The sequence below is a fragment of the Paroedura picta genome, chromosome 2, assembly GCF_049243985.1.
Source record: "Paroedura picta isolate Pp20150507F chromosome 2, Ppicta_v3.0, whole genome shotgun sequence".
Classification (NCBI taxonomy): Eukaryota; Metazoa; Chordata; class Lepidosauria; order Squamata; family Gekkonidae; genus Paroedura; species Paroedura picta.
This window is the reverse complement of record NC_135370.1, coordinates 56,136,406-56,157,882: the sequence shown is the minus strand read 5'-3', so window position 1 is coordinate 56,157,882 and position 21,477 is coordinate 56,136,406. Positions and strand designations below refer to the sequence as shown.

Below are 21,477 nucleotides of genomic sequence, written 5' to 3'. Positions count from 1 at the left end.
TCCCTTTCTTGTTTTCTGTTTGTTATTTTCTGCTTGGACAGCCTTTCATCACCTACGGCAAGCCTGCCAATTAGTTCACTACCTGTCTTGTTCCAATCTTGCTACAGGGATCCATACCACAATCACCTCTCACTTAAAGGACTGGAATTTGCTCTTGAGGCTGCTCTGGAAGCTCCCGGTAGTTCAGAATGCAGCTGCCAGATCATTGGCTGATGTAACCTGGGGTGCAGGTATCTGTGCTGCGACACCTGTGCTGGCTGTCTATCTATTTCTGGATCAAGTTCAAGGAGCTGGAACTCTCTTTTGAAGCCCTAAAGGGCTTGGGACCATTATATCTGAGGGACCAGCTCTCTCACTACAATCTCCTTTGTATGAAGAGCTCATTATCATGCAACTTGTTGGTGTTGCCAGTGTTACCCAAATAGCCAGTTTCCTAATTACTGGAAGAAATTAGCATAAGGAGACAAAACCAGACAAAACTGGGATTTTCCACCTATGTATATAGGGATTGTTCCCACGGGAGAATGTTCACAGTAAACTAGTCAAATGTTTGACTGAAAAGGCTTTTAATAAGGGAAAATAAGGAGGTGCAACACACACATATGCCCAGACTTGTTTGTGGAGGCTTGTCTTTGGCTGGCACACATTTTTGCGTCCTGCTGGGCCAGGCACTGTATTTGCACTTATGAGCTGCCATGTATTTCTGTGTCATTTTTGGCCAGGCAATGTATTCCATTTAATATTTAATATTTGTGTGGACATAGTATGAGGGGTGTCTATGATTAATGAATTATGAGGCACCCCTCAGTGAGAGGAGGATTCTGTCTGCTAACAGTGCAGCCCCAAGAGGTCTGCTTAGCTACCATCAGGACAAGGGCCCTTTCCACTTTGGCTCCACCCTGGTGGAATGCCTTGCTGGATGAGATTATATGCATGTGCAACTTTCTGAGCTTCTGCAGGGCTTGCAAGTCAGTCATGTTCAGGGAGGCCTTCTTCTGACTTGTTGGCCCTCCTAGAACTCATCTACCCATCTACTTCTTTATATTTTCTTGATTATTTCTGAATAGACAGTGTCTGATTGTATTATCTTATATATCATGTATATTTATATTTAATTGCCTTATTGTTATCTTCCCTTTGGGAAAGGGTGGAATATGAAGCCTAATCAATAAATTAATAAAATATTGGGCAGGCTTATTTTAATCACAGTGGTGTGGCTTTCCTCCCAATGACTGGTGAATGTTCTCCTGATGTATGCGGGGGATGGCAAAATGCCATTAGGTAATGTAAGAATTGGGTTCCAGTTGCAAGAGAAAAATATTTGGAACATGCAAAGATGCCTTTCCAATATCACCTGAACTCTGATCTTGTTTTCAAATACTGGGTATAATTTAAAATATATTTCCTTCGCTGGTTTGATTTAAATATGACTCCCTTTCAGTTACTTCTCCCTAATGGGGATCAAACCTGTCTTTCATTTTTGTGTTATTCTCCGCCCCTCAAATGCACACATTTTCAGTGTCAATCCGATAAATAATACAAATAAATGCTGTCAAAAATCCATAAAGCATGCATAAAACAAATGAATTGTTCACAACGAAAATGTACAAAAACAAGAGAAAAGAATAAGGGCATATCTGTCACCCATTATGACTATATTCTGGGGTACAGTTCCTTGGTTCCAAATAATCCTGAGCAGGACTAAATAGCTGGTGATTTCTGTAGTGTTTCATATTACCAAAACTAATCAATAATGCTTTTTATTAAAACTATGCTATTGGCTTTTTATTTGAAGGGATATTGGTGGATTTAACACAATCGTGATTCTTTTAATCAACATCTTGGTCTTTTCTGGGAAGAGTTTAGGCACCAGCAAGTTATGGGATGAGCCATATGTGGACACGAGGGGAGTCCTCAGCATGTTGCCTCTCGCAGTGTTTTGGGAACGAACCCAAAAGCAGCTGGAATGGAAGCAGAAAAGACAGAAGGGGGTGCCCCAGAGTGCTGACCAGTAGGAAGACTGGCAATAACCATATGCCACCTGCATGAAACAAACCAACTAAACCTGCAGATTGAGAGACCCACTTCACTAGCATTTTGGAGAGGAATCAAAGTAAAAACTTTTGGCTAAACCTATTCAGTAATGGAAAGGCTTGCATTTATTTTCCCGACTGCATAGATCAAATGGAAAACAGAAGCATGAGCTATGAAGATTTTAAAAAGAAATAAAGTACAGATGGAGGAAAAAAGACAATGTTTTTGTAGCCCAAATTTATTGTATGGGTTATGCACAACAGTAATCTGTATTTTTTATCTAGAATGTGTACAGACTATTGCTTTTATAGAATCAAAGAATTGGAAGGTACCTCCAGGGTCATCTAGTCCAACCCCCTGCACAGTGCAGGAACTCACAACTACCTGCCAACCCACAGTGACCCCAATTACATGTGCAAGTGACCCCTCCACCAAAAATCTTCAGAATCCAGCTTGGCCTGGAGGGAATTCACCTACCATCCCACAGTGGCAATTAACAATTCCCTGGGTATGCAAGGAAGGGTCACAAGAGTCAAACACTGGCACATACATTCCTCCAGGGCAGTCAAGGATTGAACTACCCTAAACAACTGGGCTGGGCAACAGCTTGAGGACGTAATTTCTGCGGCCAAAAACTCTCGTTTTTCCGCTTTCACTGCCATCTCAGGTGACCTCATAAGCGTGTGATGAGATGTTCTTGCAGCCTCATTGCAAGACTTCCACCACACTTGCTCTAGTCATCTCAGTTCCCTCTTCTTCTTCCAGAACACCCCGGTATACCATGGCAGAGAGGATGTCTAGGGGTAATCGTGTTGATGGTGTCAGCCAGGCGGGACTGCCAGTCCTCCACCATGGCGTTCACACGCCAGGAGGCATCGGGTCCCACAGAGCATTCCGGAATCCAATCAGATCCATTAATCTCCGTGGGCGGACAAAAATACATCTGCCGCCCAACTGAGAGAGGGGTGGGGACTTGAGCTGGGCCTGCATGGCATAGTGGTCTGACCACGGAATGGGTAAAGCTGCATCCAGACTCACCTCTATCCCTGCACCGAAGATTAGGTCGAGGTATGGCCGGCCTGATGCATGGGCTCGGCAAAAAAATGTGAAAGCCCTAGTGTTGCCATGGCCGACACCAGGTCTGAACCAAGTCCTGGGGGCGGCGTGTCCACGTGAACATTGAAGTCCCCAAGGCTTACTATACCCCGAGGCTTATTATCCATACTACAACGTCCAGGTGGCCACCGCCTCCAGCAGGCTCAACAGGACATCTGGAGACACGTTGGACGGACGGTAAACCAGCCAGATGGCCAAGCTTTCGACCAAGCCCATGCTAATACCGGCACATTCCACTCCCCCGATGTCTGGCGCAGGGAGAGCCCCATAGGAGAAAGCCTCCCGGACCAAGATAGCCACCCCCCCTCCCCTACTGTGGGACCAAGATTGGTGCACGACTGAGAATCTTGGAGGGGGGGCAAGTTTTTTCAAGGTGACAGTTTCGCTGTCCCGCACCCACCTTTAGGTCACGTAACCAAGGTCAGCCCCGATCTCTGCGAAAAATTACCACAGAGTGGAGGCCTTGTTTTTGATCGACCTTCCAATGCAGAGGGCCAGTTGGATCCCTAACCCTAGCCTCCACCCTCACATGCTTGGGGATGGGACGGAGGTTAGAAGGGCAGCGAGCGCAAAAACCTCCAATTCTCACTGTCCTTCTCTTGTCCAACCTCCTCCCCCAGCCATAATGCCCCTGGCCAGTGATGATGTGGATCCCAGCCCCCTCTTGGACCCCCCTCAGCAGCCGTCCCACCTCACCCATGCCTGGGAGAAACGACCCCCTAACTAGTCCTACTAACTAACCTCACTCTCTAACCCTCCCAGCTGTCCTAATCCCACTCTAACCCACTCAACCCACTCCCTCCTGCCACAGAAATACCCACCCTAACCCCCATAACCACCCTCCCCGCACCTAACAGCTGGAGGGACTAACAGCAGGGAGAGAAAGCCAGCACCGATCCCGCCTACTGGAGTTCTAAGGCTGTTCTCTCTCCCCCCCTGCATCCCCTCCTTCTACTCCTAGGACCCTCTCACTAATTCCCCCAAGCACTCCTCCCCCCCCCCATACATCTTTGCCTGTCCCCTGGAAGACATAGAAAAAAAGGTTCCAGAATTGAACAGATTCTCCATATTGCCACCAGATGGCGTAGGGAGCTTTCAGTCCCCTGTGATGGTTTGACACGCCGGAATAACCCAGCTGCCTAAAGGAGGCACTGAAGAACAGTGTCTTCTTCCTTTTGTTCCTGAGTCAAAAAAGAAGGGGCTCCACCCCTTCTCTCCAGGCCATCGTTCCACAGGCAAGCAGCTGATATTAACTCTTGAGGTCCCTCTGATCTTCTCTCTCTCAAGGAGGGTCCAGAAACCCCCCTGCCTGCTGGATCAGCCAGGCAGCGAGGTAGGGGCCACACGCTGGGAAAGTGGAGGGCTATAAGGCTGCTAAGTTCTGGGCCACCCAAGCCGCCCTGTGACCAAAGGCAGCGTTCTGCCACAGGGCTGCCCAAAAGCCTCAGAGTCTGCTCCATGCCCCCAGAGACTGCAAACACACCAGTAAACGTGCTACCACTTCCCAGAACCTGGGCAGCTGACTGAATCGATCTCTCCCCCACACACACACACACACAACTGCGGGGGAGAAGCCCAGGAGGGACTCAGGAAACTCCAGGATAGGAGAGTTCTTGAGCAATAACGTGCAGGGGGGGGGGGGAGGGCTGCTTAACCATTTTGGCGATCTTGCTGAATCTTTGCCCGGGCTGGGAACTGAATAGACCAAGGTCTTTTCCCTGCAGTAGATGGTCTTGCTGGAAAAGCCTCCAACTAATCCCCCGGAATGGTAAGGGCTGCTCCGACCTGCAAAGCCCTTCCCTCCTCCGTTGATATTCACACCGGAGGGGAGCTCCTGTTGTTCTCCCAAGTAGAGGAGGGAAGCTCAAGCCCTCCCACGTTCTTGTTAGGGCCTCACTGGAGCAGGGTGCCAGATGACCCGCGGGGCTCCTCCGCAGCAGCCGAGGAGGACTCCAGCCCCCCCCCCCCCAATGCTCAGCTGGGTAAGTTCTTTAAACTCAGGCTGCCTGCTCTCCGTGCTCTCTGTACCCTTGGTCCTCACCCCTGCATTCGTTCTTGATCTCGTGTCTTCCCTTTGTTCTCTCTGCCTCTCCGTTGCTCCATTCCAGACTAGGCTCTGCATATGAGGGGACAAAGATAGACCTAATAATCCTCCCCCTAAAAACAATGTTAAAAGGACGCCTCCGATAACTGGCGCCCCAAATTCTAAGGAAGGGCGGAACCCTAGCCCCCCGGTGTCCGTCCTCGCCACCATCTTTTCCCACAAGCCAACAGTAGTGCTCCCCTTGGTTTCAATAGGAATGCCTTGGTATATATAGTCCCTGAGGCCATGTAAGAGAGCATTACTTTCTTTTATCCTCGGCTGGACTGGGTGGCAGAGAGAGAGAGAGAGAGAGGCATATTGCTATTTGGAGGGAGAGAATTTGGTGGGATAGAGTGGCTCTAGAGAGGAGCACCTACAGCCTTACTATGACACGGGAACATAGGTGGGTGGATGACCACCTCCCAGGGCCAGAGAGGAGAAGGGTGGACATTGGACAAAACCCAGAAACCATGTCCACAATGAGGCAATACAGTCAGGGGGCTCCAAAGTAAATTTCACATGTATAGCACCCCAGGAAACAGCTAAACAGTTAATGAACTCAAGTGAACTCAAAGGTTTGTGAACACGGGAGGGTCAATGCAAGTTTGGGGTTTTTGATTTCCCTCCGACCACCCACAAATACCCTCAAATGTTATTATAGCTACTGTGTAATACTTCCCTCCTTCTGTGCAAAAAAAAAAAGTGTCAAGGCATTTAAATATAGTTATTATGTACTTATTTTGTTTATCATGTAACATAGGTGGAAATATAGCCTGGATATCCTAAGACTGTCTGACTGCTTTGGTAAAGTAATAAGGACAATGTGCAAGTCTAATACTCTATTTTCTTACTATCTAATTTCTATATCAGTGAATGTGTCATGTTTAAATGCCTGTGCTTAGTTTCAGCTCTGTAATCTGTCTTAAATCTCAGTGGAAAATGTGAATTACAAATAGCATAAATAAATGAAATTTTTAAATGCTTCTTTGAAATTGTCTGAGAATCACACTTAAAAAACTATCCATGTTGATAAATTATCTATCTAGTAGGGGAAAAAATCCCCACCCCACGGGCGCGATTTGTGGCCGAAATTACGGGCAGTGCCAAACAGGGGGCAGTGTTGTGCTTGGGAACTTAGGGAGCTTTGTTTTACTTTAAATCACTTCTGTGGAGGGACTTTAGCCAGTGAAGCCTCGCTCGTTCGTTGCTTTCGCAGGTCTAAGGGGGGAAAAATGGCAATCGCTTCTCCGGAAGTTCGGGGCAAGAGCGGGGGAGGGACTTTCTTTCTACCGCTACATTGAGAACTCACCTGTCTTTCGCTGGTTTGTTGCAGCTTGTGCGCACTTTTCCCGATTCCCCAAAAAGCGCTACAACAAAGCGCTTTTTGCGGGAGTGTTGCAGGAGTGTTGCAGATTGTGTGCGACGTCATGTGGAATGTTGAATTTGTAACGTTTCCCAAAGGTAAGACTTCTGCTACATTTAAGTCGTGCGGAATGGCCCTGTCTCAGAGTTCTCTCAACCACACCTATCTCACAGGGTATCTGTTGTGGGGAGAGGAAGGCCAGGGATTGTAAGCTGCTTTGAGACTCCTTTGGGGAGTAAAAAGCAGAGTACCAAAAAAAAAAGAGAAAAAATAAAAGCTCTCCCTTTTTCTTCTTCTTCTTCTGTCTGTGATGCTCCTCTGAGCAGTTCTTTTCTCCCATGCAGATCTGAGTCTGAAGGCAGGCCAGCATTTGTTACATGCAGTTCATCTCTGTGACTGTAACTAGATTTGGGCCCATTCTAACAGCATTGTATTCATAAAAGAAAGGAAGGGTACATAGTTTTGATGGATCACTACAACAAAGAGCTTTCCTTAATGCAAGAGGCATCTGGCAGTCTTAACTTTATTTAGGAAGTGACCCCAAGTGAGAACATAAGCGATTTGCTAACTGAGTAGCTGTTACTATGGAATCTTGCTAAGTGCTATAAAGATGACTCTTCATAGCTTTTTCTATAGAGATTTCCTCCCCCCCCCCCCTTTATAACTGATTTAAAAGACCTGATGTGCTCAACAATTTCAGCGTCAACAGCAGAATAGCACCTAGTGAAAAATATCATATTGTCCTGGGCACATTCTGTTTGAAATTAAATGCTTTGCAGCTGAGTTCCCTTTATATAGTAGTAGAAAGTGTGACCGTTTCAGATTTGTACCAGTGAAAGCAAAGGGAAGAATATTGCTCTGGGCCCTCAATCCCCTTCCAGACTGCTCTGTTGATCAGAATCACACTCTTTTCTCTCGTGCCCAGGAGTACACTGCTTGCCAAGTTACTGATTTTGTGGGTGGAGATAGATTCAGCCTATAAAAATGTACTTGGTCCGAAACAGAATCCATTTCCTGCACACTGTTGCAACATTCCCACGCAGTGACTTTATCTGTTCCTTAAAGAGTCTTTGGCATGTAAGTATGAATGATTTCAGGCTTAAATTCTCTCCTTGACTTCCTTGAATGGAAAATGTAAAGTCATCTGGGTTTTGAAGTAATCAGGAAATCATCTTCTTCTTGAATAAAATGACTGTTTTCTGCTGCAGTCGGCCCCAAGCTGCCACAGGGGGATTTGTTTTGAAATCTGATCTTAGTCATAGTGTTTAAGGATTTCTGCTGTGGGGGTCATTTGAAGGCCTAGTTCTGTTGGAGGGGAGAATGAAGCAGTTTCTGTGTATTTTTACGGCTGCAAAACTGAGTTAAAGAATGATCAGACCTTGAATTTGTAATAGTAATAAGAAATCAGTGTTGAAATCCAGTGCTCTCTTGCTTTGGAGTGAGGCCCACAGAACACAGTGAAACATACACCTGAGTAAATGTATTTAAAATCAGGCTTGTATAAAATCCTATAATCTATATAATGTCTACATTTGTATTAGCAAAAAATAGCACCCTTCTTGCAAATGCAATGTTTTTGAATAATTATTTTGCCTGCTTTTATGTGGGAAGGAAATTTGTCATTGAAACCTGGAAACAAACGTGAATAAGTAAACTGATGCATAAAATCACTGTAAAGTCAGCTCAGTCCTATGTATGTTAACTAAGAATTACATTCACGGGGACTTAATCCTTTCCTGTAATAGCATTACTCTTTTGGCCACAGTCTTAAGCTTAGCCACTCACTCCAGTCACAAACATGTTTTTATTTTAATTTTATGCTACGTTTCTAAAATGTAGGATGCCAATGACCTGGTGGTATATGGGTCCTTGGGACTTATTGTATCACAAATGCAGACCGGATTGTAGTCTTAGAGTGCATACTTAGCTTTCACTAAGCTATTGTAAACCAGGCAAGATTTTTTGTGTGTATGTTTGTGCCAGAACTGCCAGACAATTTGAAATGTTTTGAATGTCCAGTGGTAGAAATCTCCCCACTTTCCACTACATAGAAGAGGCACTTTAGCAAAGAATGTGTAAACATGGGCAATACCACTATTCTCTGTGCAGGGGAAGTCTGCTGTAATCTTCCAAAACTTTGCCCTTTACTGGGTTTTCAATTTTGGATAAACCATTAGGGTAAAATGATATCTAGATATCTTAATTATTCTGTTAAATATTTCATTTGATGAGACTGTTTGTGCCAAATTTCATGGGGTTAAAGGTGGCTGCCTATATTGTCCAGTGTAGGAATGGACCAGTTCATCATCTCTTACCCAAATTTGGAAGTAATTGAATTTGGTTGAGAAAATTAGCAAATGGATTGGAGCAGCGGTCCGCAAGCTTTTGGCCGCTGCGGACCGCTGCTCCGCATTGGGGGGAGAGGGCGGTCCGGGGGCCCGCGCACGCGCGGCAGCCCCAGCGCAAACACGCACGCGTGGACTGCCGCGCACGCGCATTTGCACCCAGCGGCCGTGGCTCTCCCTCCCTCTGGGCCGCCAGCAAATCGGCCGCTAAAGTGGCCGATTAGCTTGCAGCTTGGCAAGCTTCTCTTCTCTCCCCTCCCGAAACAAGAAGCTTGCCGGGCCGCGAGCTAATCGGCTGCTTTGGCGGCCGATTTGCTCGCAGCCTGGCGAGCTTCTCGCTTCGGGGGGGGGAGGGAAGAAGGAGCCGTGGCCTGGCACCAAGGCCTTCACGGCCCGGCACCGGGCCGCAGCCCGCGGGTTGGGAACCACTGGATTGGAGTATTCATGAGAGGAGGTAACAATGGGATCTCTACTTATGTATATCAGATTAAGCCTTTAAGAAACTCTTGAATAAACCAGTCTGAAGTAACTGGAAAGTTGTCTTATTAAGAAGAATTTTAGAGGTAATTTACAAACACACCAAAAAATACACACACAAGAAGTAATGCTAAGGAAAGCAGGGTTGAACAGGGATAGATATGTAGGATTATCTGGTGATAAATCAAGCTGATTTGTTGATAATCCTAGGTGATTAATAACTTTAACCTGGAAACTGACCAGTTCCTTCCTGTTTAGTGAGAACAGAAACCCACACCCATTTCTTCCACAAAAATATCAGTAGTGATGAACAAGATGATGGTTGATGGGGGTGATGATCACAATCCCTCTTTTAATTCCTATAGGGTCAGCTTTCCTCATTATTGTAAGCAGTAGTGGCAAGCTACAAATTAAAGAATCACCTAGGACAGGAGGAGCAAATCTCAAATCCATGAATTCTTGTGGTCAAAGAATTAAAGAGGACAAGGAATGGTAAAGGTCCACTGAAGCATGAAATCCTTATTCAATCTATTTTTAAGATACTACTTTTGACTTCTTGCAGTTTGTGGAACCTGGAAACAGCTCCAAAAGTTCTTGTCTTACACAGTCTTAGCACATCTGCACAGAGGGTGGCTGTGGGGGAGGAGATGTTGCATCTCTATCAACTCCCTTGTGGAGTTCTGCAGGGAGCAGTCCTCTCCCCCACACTGTTCAACATCTTTATGTGCCCTCTGGCTCAGCTGGTCCAGAGTTATGGGCTGGGTTGTCACCAATATGGGAATGGCACCCAGCTCTGTCTCCTGATAGATAGATGCCTGGATTCCCCCCAGTTACATTTGCCAGTTGTTTGGAAGCCATAGCTGGATGGTAAGAGCAGAGTCACCTGAAACTTGACCCTTCCAGGATGGAGGTCATGTGGTTGGGCAGGAAGACAACAGATCAGGAAGCACACCTACCCATGTTGGCTGGGGTGTAGCCTAACATCTTGCCCTCTGCCAGAAATCTGGGTGTGATCCTGGGTGCCTCCCTTTCAATGGAGGCCCAGGTCATAGGAGCAGCCCACGTGACATTCTTCCGTCTATGCCAGATGAAGCTACTGGGGCCTTTTCTGTCCTTGGATTGCTTGGCTACAATTATCCATGCAACGGTCATATCCAGATTGGACTTTTGTAACTTGTTCTATATGGGCCGATCCTTGTCCCTGACCTGGAAATTGCAGCTGGTGCAGAATGCGGCTGCTAGGGCCCTCACAGGCACATCTTGGAGGACCCATATCCAGCCTGTGCTGAGGCCACCGCATTGATTGCCTTTGCAGTCCAGATCAAGTTTAAGGGTTTAGTGTTAACCTTTAAGGCCATCTGCTGTCTGGGCCCATCATATCTAGGGGACTGCCTATCTCTTTATGTCCCCATCAGGGTGCTTCACACTGCAAGTACAACTCTGTTGGAGGTTCCTGGCCCAAGGGAAGCACACCTTGCTTTGAAAAGAGCCAGGGCCTTTTCAGTCCTGGCCCCGACCTGGTGGAATGAGCTCCCAGGACAGTTCAGAACCTGATGGAATTTTCTCAGTTCAAAAGGGCCTGTAAAATGGAGTTCTTCTGCCAGGTCTTTGGCTGAGTCCAGTGCAGTTAAGATCTGGGCCCCTCCCTGAGCCAGCCAGGCCATCAGGCTACTGCTGCTGATATGCCCCATGAGGCATCACAATGAAGCCTGTAGAGTTGGGGGAGGGTTTTATTGTTTTAGGGGGGTTTTATTGAGGGCTATTGTTGTTATCCACCATGAGCCACTGTCTGGGAGTGGTGGGCTATAAATGGAATTATAAGCAAACAAACATTTCCCTAGAAGAAAGTCCTGACTGTGTTCAGAATGCATGGGATTACTGAAATCCAGATTCAAGGCTTTCTGTCCTCCTCACATGGTTCAAGTAAAGTACTGACGGAAAGACATTTTAATTTTTTCCAGCACTTCCCCCAATATGAAAAATAGAATAAATAATAGCATTAGAGCCTCCTGGGACATTATTTGTCCCTTTCAGGATGCCGTAATCTGGGAATAGCTGTGGAGGAGCCAGGCCTGGATGACCCAACTGTTCCCCTGCCACATGGACTTGCCCCAACATAGGCCCCTTTGCCTTCCAGGGCAAAAAAAAGGAACTTGGATATATCCAAGTTCCCTTGCCGTAGGGCAACAGAGTGTCTGGGATGTACCTAACTCACTGCTGATGTCGAGCAGAACTGGGAATTTGCCCCAACACCAGACGAGGTGCAAATTCCCAGTGTACAAAAGGTCCTTGTCTTTGCGCTTGCGGAGTTTCTTCAGACAGTATAAGCAAACAGGGATGGGCACAAACTTTCAAGCTCCAGTTTAGTTAAATTATGGATGTGAACATAATTTAAAACAGAGAGTAAATACATAATTTTTAAAAATAATTTTAAAATCTACCAGAATTCTAATGGAGAGAGCCCTATTTTTAATCTAATGGAAGAAATTTTTCACAGCCCCAATCTAAGGAGATGGGGAGGGAGACACATTTATGGGCAGAATCCCAGCTAAGCATCAAGCATATACTAGATTTCACTTTGGGAGGTCAGAAAGAGTCTCCTAATTTGGTTCTGGCATAAATCACATAGCTCCTATATTCAAGGCTTTGTGCTTGCAAAGGAAGCAAACTGCACAGTTTTCTTCCAGCTGAAAAGCAATCTTTTCTGCAGTCAAAGTCTCATTACAATGTCTGATAAGAAATGCTGATATGTTGCTTCCTCAGGGGATGAGAAATTATCCCTGTGTGTTTAATATGTGACTACGCAGTCCTTGATGATGCAAGAGGGGTGCTGCTGACTTTCTTCTCTATCTTGGCATTGTTTTTTTTTTTTAAGAACCCTTTTTGTTATTTTCAGAGTGGTCTGGGAAGCAGCCATGTCTTCTTCCATGAGAAGCTTGCTGTCTGACCACAGTCGTTATGTGGAATGTTTTTGCCTGTTCCTCAAGAATTCAACGGAGCATCAGTGTATGCTGGAATTCATTGAGAAGAATCTGCCAGGCATAATATCAAGGTAAAAGCATGAGGAATTGCATCAGAAGGACAAGCCTTTGGTACTCTCTGGCATATACGATGTATGTGTACAGGTAGGTTAGCTTTGCAAAGGCTGCTGAAGCACTATAGATGGCCATTTCTTTTTTCCCCCTTTCTTCTCCACATCTATGATAGCTCTTTAAGTAGAGATTTCAGTCATACCATCCAGGGAAAAGCTGTTCTTTGTGATCGTGTTTGTATGGCAGAAGTCAAAGATTTCTTTTATATGTAAATAGATATTGAGTTGAAGAAACAGTTGCACATCCAAACGTAAAAGAAATGCTCATGGATATATGTGACAGCAGGGCCTCAGGGACTGAAGATCCAACAGCAGCTGAACTTAGGGCCTATCTACACATCCAAAAATTTGCTGTTGTCAAATGGAAGGTTGGCTATGTAGTGTAGCTAGGCTGTTTGATGTTGCAATTATTTGACTAGTCATTGAGCACCTCAGCTGATTCCATACTTGTGATGAAGTGTATTAAAAAAAATTTGAGGGTGCAACCTTGGCCTAATTGTATAAGCAAATCTCTAGACAGAACGGACTCCTGCTTGCTCTGCCGATAGCATGCCTGCACAACTTACATCAAGCTAATGCAGTTTACCAATGCAATCCTATGCAGTCAGTTGAGTCTGCCCATGTTTTCAATAGGTTTACAATGGAGCATTTCTACATAGGATTAAACGGCAAACCTCAGAGCCTACAGAATGATGAACAATATGCCTGGCTTAGCAGTTCCAGACACATTGCAGGGATCCTAAAATGTAAGAAGACCCTAGTAGCTTACACTCCAGGATGAATAAAGATGATGGTCCTGGCCTGTAATCCACCTTGAGTCTCAGTGAGAAAAGCAGACTAGAAAAATGAAATAAATCAACTTACTAAGATTTGTCCCGAGTATAAAGATGAAATGACTTTCTTCTAGTTTTCTGTTGAAATATTCTTCCCTTCTACTAGTTATTAGGGAACATGGACAAACATTTGAACCTATTGTTACGTTAGAATACAAATGGAGAAGAAATCATCATGTTAGAAGTGTGAATAGAAAATTGACCTCAGTAATAAAGCCCATTGCAAGGGAGGGGGGAGCATACTGTGTTTGCTGATTATCTTGACAGCTTCTGCATACATTTGCTGTTTATTATTAACTAGTAAATTGCCCGTCATTATGATGGATGGGGTGAGCTTAGAAGGATTATTTGTATATTGTAAGAACTTCCAGAAGGTGCTGTGCATTTTTGTGGGCTCAGTACACAGGAGCAATTGTATCTACCTAAAGTGTCCTTCTCCACAGCTAATCTGAAGAGATGCTTTTACCCTTGCAATGGTTGACTAAAATATATGGGTTCATTGGTATCCTATAGCAGTGGTCCCCAACCCCCAGTTTGAAGACTGGTACCAGTCCGTGGATAAGTCGGTACTGGGCTGCTCCTCCTCATCCTCCTCCCTGGCTGCTGCCTCGGGGGCTGCCCTGCCACTCTGCCGCCGGCTCACCTTTGGTGCTCTCCAGCAACCGCCAGCGAGAAAGCAAGTGGAGCAGGGGCTCAGGCGGTGGTGACGTCCCCCGGCAAAAGACTACACCCCCCCCCCGGGGCCTCAGTAAAATTGTCAATCATTGGCTGGTCCTCGGTGATAAAAAGGTTGGAGACCACTGCTATAGCAGTGAATGGCAACCATTCATTTACATGGGAAAACAAGAACGTCTCTAAGTTAGGAACTAAACCTGTTCCCTGCCACTCTTGACCCAACTGGTAAGAGCCAAGTCTGCTTCAATCTTCATTTGCATTATTCTATCACAGTTTGGTTTATTGGTCATAGAGTTAGTCCCAATATTGGGAAGCCGGTTTTTCCTTAAATGTATACTTGTTTGCAGGTCATTTTACAATTTGTTCAGTCTTACTAGAAATGATATGTTGTAGTTCCAAACAGTTAATGTGCCTTTTTAATGCTCCTTGACTATTCTAAAATATGTAATTATCCTTCCTTAGCATTGGTAATGGAAAATCTGCAATCAATATTCTTAGTGTTGGCGGTGGTGCAGGTGAGTAGGAACCTAAGGACACACATTTGACATGTGTGAGAAAGTGGGAAGACAAATAGCAACTCAGAAAGGTAATGTGGCCTAATCCAAAGTAATGCTCGTTCTAAAACCATTGCTGTCATTATAGGAGGTTATTTGGTTTGGAACATAACAGCATTCTGTGACTGCCCATATCCAAACGGCAGCCATTTTATGGTGGTGCCCACTATCTTTCCTTAGAATTCCAAAAGTGTCCACAGACTCACAAGTTTGGCAACTTACGACCTGTTATGTAGCTTGACTGCAAACAAGTAGTCAGACCAGAAAAGGGAGTCATGAACAGCTTGATTACCTAAAGTCAACAATTAACAACTTCCTAGGTCTGGATATCATCCTGTCCACTCCTTATAACATCTCATTCCTAGAGTTCTGGTAGCTGCAATACCACTCATCTCCAGTGGGAGCACTACAATGGTTCAGGCCGCAGGCCTGCTGTTCATGCTACTGGCAAGCTGCTCCAGTGTCCCTGGTATAGTAGTAAGGTTCTTGGACTCTGTTGCTAGAGTCCCTGATTGGGAAGCCTTGGTGTCTTGAGAGGCTGCAAATTTACTGTCATGTAGTTGCAGCTGTTAAAAGAACAGTGTTGTGTGAGTAGAGGTTAGTAGAGCCTCTGATAAACCTATTCTCTGTGAACTCATCTTTTAAAAAAACTCAGGTGTGCTGGTAAATACCAGCCTTCAGCAATCTCTTGCAATGATCATTTTCTTGTTGTGGGAAGCCCATTAAATGCTGTGTGAGCAAAATTGAGGTTGTCTACAGTCTGACTGTAAGTGACCATAACTAATGCAGAGAATATGTTATGCCAGTCCATCCAGAAAGTGTGCCTTGTTTATACACAGTGTCTTATTAATGTTGCTGTAAGTCCCCCCCCCACGCACACACCACAAATGGCATTAACTGTGCTATAAAGTAGCAAATGTGCTATAAACAATCCATTTCCTTGAAAAGTTTAATTGGAAACTTAATGGTGAACACAATGATAGCCTTTTAAAGGTAATTGTATTGGAAAGCTTAAATATTTCCTATAGCTTAAATTGCAAGTTGTTGATAAGGCAGGGTGCTACATATCCGGCTCTAAAATGCCCCCAAACACTTGTTTGCATATAAACAACTAATGGAAATCAATTACAGCTACAGATTGAGCTACAAATCAAAGGGGCTGGTGGGGAGGAAGAGGCCATTGAAAACTCACGTTTTTAGTAGTTTGGCTACTTTCGGATGGGAGGACTACATTAACAGCTCAACGTATGGAAATGTGATTTTTTTCTTCTTTTTTTAATTTGCAGAAGCAGAGAGGAGTTGTTTGTCACATTTTTTCCTTGTCCAGTAACCATGCATACTGCAAAAGGCATCAAAATCTACCCAGCAGTGAATTACCAATTTCACATCTCCAAATTTTAGCATGGCTGGGTTTGAATGAGCAAAATCAACTTGTTTGGATATTTCAGCATGAAAACAACTTTGTTGTTATAGCAAAAGACAGCTATTGATGTTCCATTTGAAATTCAGTTTTCAGTCTTGAAAGCATGCACTCATCTATACTATGTAAAGCCCAGCTGATTTTAATTGGTTTATCTTTAGCTGAACAAGCTGCTATTCAATTCTTAATTATATATTTCCAAAAGGAATTATGCAGTGATGCCTGTTTAAGGTTTTTTTTATTTAATTCAGTGGACTTAGTCTGGAGTAACTCTGCACAGGAATGCATTGTTAGGCACTGAAAATTCCTTTCTCCTCACTTTATTTCTAACCTTGAACCATGCTTCAGTAGCCTTCCATCTTGGTTGCCTTCCCTCCTGCTAAGTTTCTAGTCCATTCAGATTGCTTGTGCTAATGTCATCTTTCTTTCCCATGGCCTTAATAATTTCATTTCTTCTCTTGAGTCCATTCAGACACTCATTGTCAAGCTTTGCGGCAGCACAAAGGTTCAAGGCCTTGGCTTTTATGTTTTCCCTCTTCCCTTCTAGACTGTAAACCATTTCCACATGAGGAATCTGTTCCTGGACAGCGTTTGAATGTTGGCGGGTATTAGAGCCCCCTCCACATGATGTCACCTGCATCCCAAGGCTGTCCAGTAGCTGGGTTGAGTTTTGGCCATTTTTAACTCACGATTTCGGGAATTGCCAAAACTGGGGGCCTTTTCGCACGGGGATCTTTGTTGCAAATTGTTTGCGGAATGAAAAATCGCCATTTAAAATAGTGGAATTCGTCGTTATGCATACCTGCCTTTGTAGTGGAATCAGTTGCGTTTTTTAGCGTTTCCCACAGGCTTCCGGTCTCGGCAGAAATCGCTAGAAAGGAAGCGCTATTGCCAAGCTCGTCCCGCCCCTGGCCGTCAAGCAGCCAATGGGCAGCCGTTAGCATGCTCCCAAACAGCCCCTTTCCCTTTAAGAAAGGTTTTTAAAAAAAAAACAGACCCATAGCAACGAATCTAGGTAGATTCGTTGCTACGGAGAGACCCATCCAGCTGCCTAATGTGAGCTGTCGTTTGATTGTATGATCGTTGGCACGCTGCCTCGAGTGATAAAAAAAAATCCCCCCCCCTCTCACGGGCCCGATTTTCGGCTGAATTTATGTGTAAAAAATAAAGGGACTTTATTTCAGCAAACGGGCTTTTATGTGGTTTGTGGTTAGTGACTAAAGGTGAAGGACTGAAGCCAGGGAAGCCTCTAAACAGAAAGAGGCTCGTTGGTGCGTTTATCCCCGCTCGCTCGGAGAAAAAAAAATGGCGATCGCTTCGCCGGAAGTTTGGAGGACAGGCTCAGGAGGAGGGACTTTGAAGAACCAGCAACAATGGTAACGCACAGGTCTTTAGCGCTACTGTTGCAGATTGGTTGCAGGAGTGTATCGCTATCCGGAGGGTGAATCCACTTTTCTGGATTCCCCTGAAAGCGCTACAACGAAGCGCTTTTTGCGGGTCGGTTTCAGGATTGTTGCAGATTGTCTACGACGTCGTGGGTTATGGCAAATTAGTAGCGTTTCCAATTAGCAACCATTGTGCTATTTTGAAGCCGTGCGAAATGGCCCTGGATTTTTCCCATTGGTAAGCAACCAGGGATAAGCCCATATCCCATTGGGATAAGCCCGTTGTCCCATTAGTGAGCAACCAGGGATAAGCCCGTATGGAGGGAGAAATGTGCGATAGTCTTGGCAGTTTTGTCCTGCCCTTGCACCCACCCTCCACTCTCCATATCCTGCTCCGAGTAAATTTTTCAAAATGGTGGTCCATGTTCCAGCACAACTGCAAACCTACATTGTCAAAGTTAAAATAAAAGCTTCTTTAAAGTGTCCATGGTCTTTTTGGGATCAGGCAGGCAAAACATGGCCCTTTTCTGTTTTTTTAGCTCTCCCTGAAGTTCTCTGTCACCCAGACAGGCTTCTTGGATCCCCTACCATGTTTCTATTTTGCTGGAATAGTAATGGCTTGAGTATATAATAGCTCTTGTTTAAGGAGAGCCCATCCATCACTTGATCCTTTCTCTTCCAGCATTCTTGCCCATGGGATGACTCTTATCATGTCTCTGAGTTTCTTAAAGTCCGCCCTACAAAATTCTGACTATGAACTTCCTTGGCTTGAATTCTAGGAGGATATGGTCACCCCGCCCCCTCCCCCTGGTGGGTCCTCACTTCCTTCACCCCATCTACCATTTGGTCAGTATTAAGTTGAGTATGGCCAGGTCTCTTGTAGGTTCTTCTACCTTTTGATAAATGAAATTGTTGGCCAGGCAGGTCAGAAAGTTGCACAACTCTGGATGCTTAGCAGAGTTTATTTCCCAGCACACATCAGGGAAATTGAAGTCACCCATAATTACAAGGTCATACATTCAATTTAAATATACTGAGTGGTACAGTGGGAAAAGGGTTCACACTCCTTGGGCCTGCCCCCCCCCACCTCTGTGTGTTCAGCGAAACATATGCCATATGTACAGGTATGTTTGTTTGCTCTGTACACACGATCACGACTCACAATTTTTTCTGTTTACCTAATTGCATGGGAAAATATCCTCATATGCCCATATCATTATGTGTAGACTGATTTCTGCACCTCTTACTTAGTCATCTCTTAGATGAATACTTTACTTTCCCTTTTCAGTTGGTCAGACAGCATTCCTCTCCTGTTAAATTTCCCCTCAGACTTGCTTTTGAATGTATTCTGACCTCACTTTCCACTGCCTCCTAACTCCATACCTGTACCCATCATACCCTCTCAGGGGCAGCCAGTAAGGTCCAAGGCTTTGCTCAAACGTTTGCATATATTTCATGGAATACAGCCCTCCTTTGACTACTTCTTTCCCTTGATGGCATGCATATCCCTCCAGCTACTAGCTTTCCATTCTTTGTGTCTTGTTATATATTTATTTTGTGGATCACACAAGAGCAACTGTTTAGGAAGGTGTTTGGTTTTTGAGAACTGCTGTTGATTATGGGTCTGCTGATATGGTCGATAGATTTGGTTGACATCACAACTGTGTTTGTTTCCCTTTTCATTGGTTTTAAAGGCTTATTAGCTTTTGAATGTGAGCCATTCTCAGCTTCATGAAAATGGGAAATCTAAACATTTTGAATAAAATAAAAACAAATGGGATGGAAAAATGTACAAAAGTACATTCTCTCTCTCCCCCTGTGTGTGTGTGTGTGTGTGTGTGTACGGAATCGAACATAGTGTACATCTGTAGTGGTTTCACTTGAAAGCTCTTTCTTTATCTCAAAGCCATGCTTTCAATAAGGAGCGAGTGAGTGAATGACAGACTAGGAACGTATACAAATTTTTTACCACTTTCTCTGGTTTGTGTTCTAGGAGAAATTGACCTTCAGATTCTTGCAAAAGTGCAGGCCAAATATCCTGGAGCTGTCATTCATAATGATGTGATAGAACCAAGTGCTGAACAAATTACCAATTACAAAGGTATATTTTAATGTTGTATTTTGTTGGCACTTCAAGTTGGTGGGGGTTTTAAAAGCTATTTTAAGAAGCTGAGCAAGAGAAAAGTTTTCATTTTGAGTCTACCTCTCCTTGGCTTCACCCTTGACTATATACAATGTTCATGGAACGGTTCACCAGGAACAGGCATTGTCAGCAATGCAGTAGATATTATATTCAGTAGACTTAGTATCTTCATCTCCTGTCCTTTATAAAGGCTGCCCATAGAATGCAAGTCAATTGCAGCATCTGATGGGTAACATTTCATATTCAATATCTTTCTGATATTTCTGATATTTCGATGAAGTGACCTTGGTGGTGTTTTTTCTCCTTTGATTTTTCCTATAGCATAAAAAGATAACGGTAAAGGTATCCCCTGTGCAAGCACCGAGTCAGTCATGTCTGACCCTTGGGATTACGCCCTATAGCATATAATGTGGTTTATTTAAATTTCCGGGATTATTTCATGTAATGCTTCCACCAGTTGTGCAGGGACCTCTGTAAATGAGGCATTTGCTACATGGGGACAGGCCTCTATGATTTCCGTGTTAGTACTGCAGCTGTTAGTACAGCACAATGACAATGGAGCTGCCGATTGATAGGTTCCCATGAATTTTCACTGCCCCAGTCCCTTGACAGTAGCCACCTCCTCTCCTCTGGGCCACCAGGTCTTTTTTTTTCCTTGGAAATAATATTGTGATAATATAGTTGTATAGATATAAGAATATATGAATCAAGTTCTCTGAATTCTAGCCCCTTTTGTTGTAGAGATATGCCTTACTAGCTGGGAAGCGGTGAGGGCTAGGGGGGTGGGGGGGTGGGGGAGAGGGAGCGCTTCCCGGAGGCCTCGCAGAGGCCTTTGGGAAGCGCTCAATACACACACACACCCCGCGGCCGGGCCTCTTACCTGGGGACGTGCAAGTGGAGCGGTAGAGTCACAAACGTGCCTGGCTCTAACAGCCAGGCACATCTGTGAGGCAAGGGGTGAGGGCTTGGTGAGGGAGGGCGGGAGCTGTTGGGGCAGGGTCAATCAGGGTGCAGCCAGCTGCACCTTGATTGGCCCTGGAGAGGCTGGACTGTTCATCTCCCAAGGTTGTTTCACAGTTATTAAGAGGCACCAAATGGATATTTCCAAAATAAAAAGGGGCAACTTTTTAATAAAATGAAACCTGGGACTTTAGAGACTTTGGTAAACTCATTGCAGGGGAGGAATCAAGATGGGGTCAAGGTGAGATCAATCTTCACTACTGCCATTTGGAGACAGCATATGTGGAAGTGAGGCGCAAATTCAAAGTCCACTTACAGAGATCAATATGAAGGAAACCTGGAGAACAAAGACAACGATGGAAATGATCCTGGTTATTAGACTCGATTTCCCCACCGAGATGATCAGGCTCCCAGCTTCCCTTCCCTTACACTGAGGTCAAGGCCTCTAGACCACTCACTGTCTAGTGCCCTGGCTGCAACTGGGTCAGTGAACTGCAAGTCACACTCCCAGCTCCCTTCCTTCCCTTGACTCTGGGGTTTCCCCTTGCTCTGGACTAGCATTTCTGAGCTGGCTTGGTATAGTGGTTAAGAGCAGCAACCTCTAATCTGGAGAGCCAGGTTTGATTCTCCCTTCCTCTACATGCCGCTCTTAACCCACCACATGGGTGACCTGGTGCTAATCACAGTCCTGTTAGAGCTGTTCTCACATAGCAGTCCTGTATGAGCTCACTTAGCCCCACCTAATTCACAGAATCTCTTTTGTGGGGAGAGGGAGGGAAGGTGATTATAAGCCTTTGGGTAGTGAAAAAGAGGGGTATAAAACCAACTTCAGATAGCTGCTTTCTGGCTAGGGCAATCTGCATTCAAATGATGATGAGCAGGTGGGCTAATGTCACCCCCTCCCTCTCTCAAAAGCTCAAAAGGAAAAAAAAACCCTGTTTCCCAGGGTTCATTTTGAAATAACCTAAAATGGGGGGGGGGGGGCATTTTGCCACAGA

At 44.9% G+C, this 21,477-nt stretch overlaps 1 protein-coding gene across 2 annotated transcripts in view; it reads left to right on the top strand.

The window, feature by feature from the left end:
• The first annotated feature begins 7,511 nt into the window (after positions 1 to 7,511).
• The window catches only part of LOC143829390 (histamine N-methyltransferase-like), a 37,105-nt gene continuing 23,139 nt past the window's right edge, over positions 7,512 to 21,477 (top strand). For both annotated transcript variants that reach the window (XM_077320185.1, XM_077320186.1), the window contains exons 1-4: positions 7,512 to 7,673; positions 12,315 to 12,470; positions 14,480 to 14,532; positions 19,370 to 19,477. In XM_077320185.1, the coding sequence (XP_077176300.1) occupies positions 12,334 to 12,470; positions 14,480 to 14,532; positions 19,370 to 19,477 (298 nt within the window). In that variant the 5' untranslated portion in view covers positions 7,512 to 7,673; positions 12,315 to 12,333. The remainder of the gene's footprint in view (positions 7,674 to 12,314; positions 12,471 to 14,479; positions 14,533 to 19,369; positions 19,478 to 21,477) is intronic.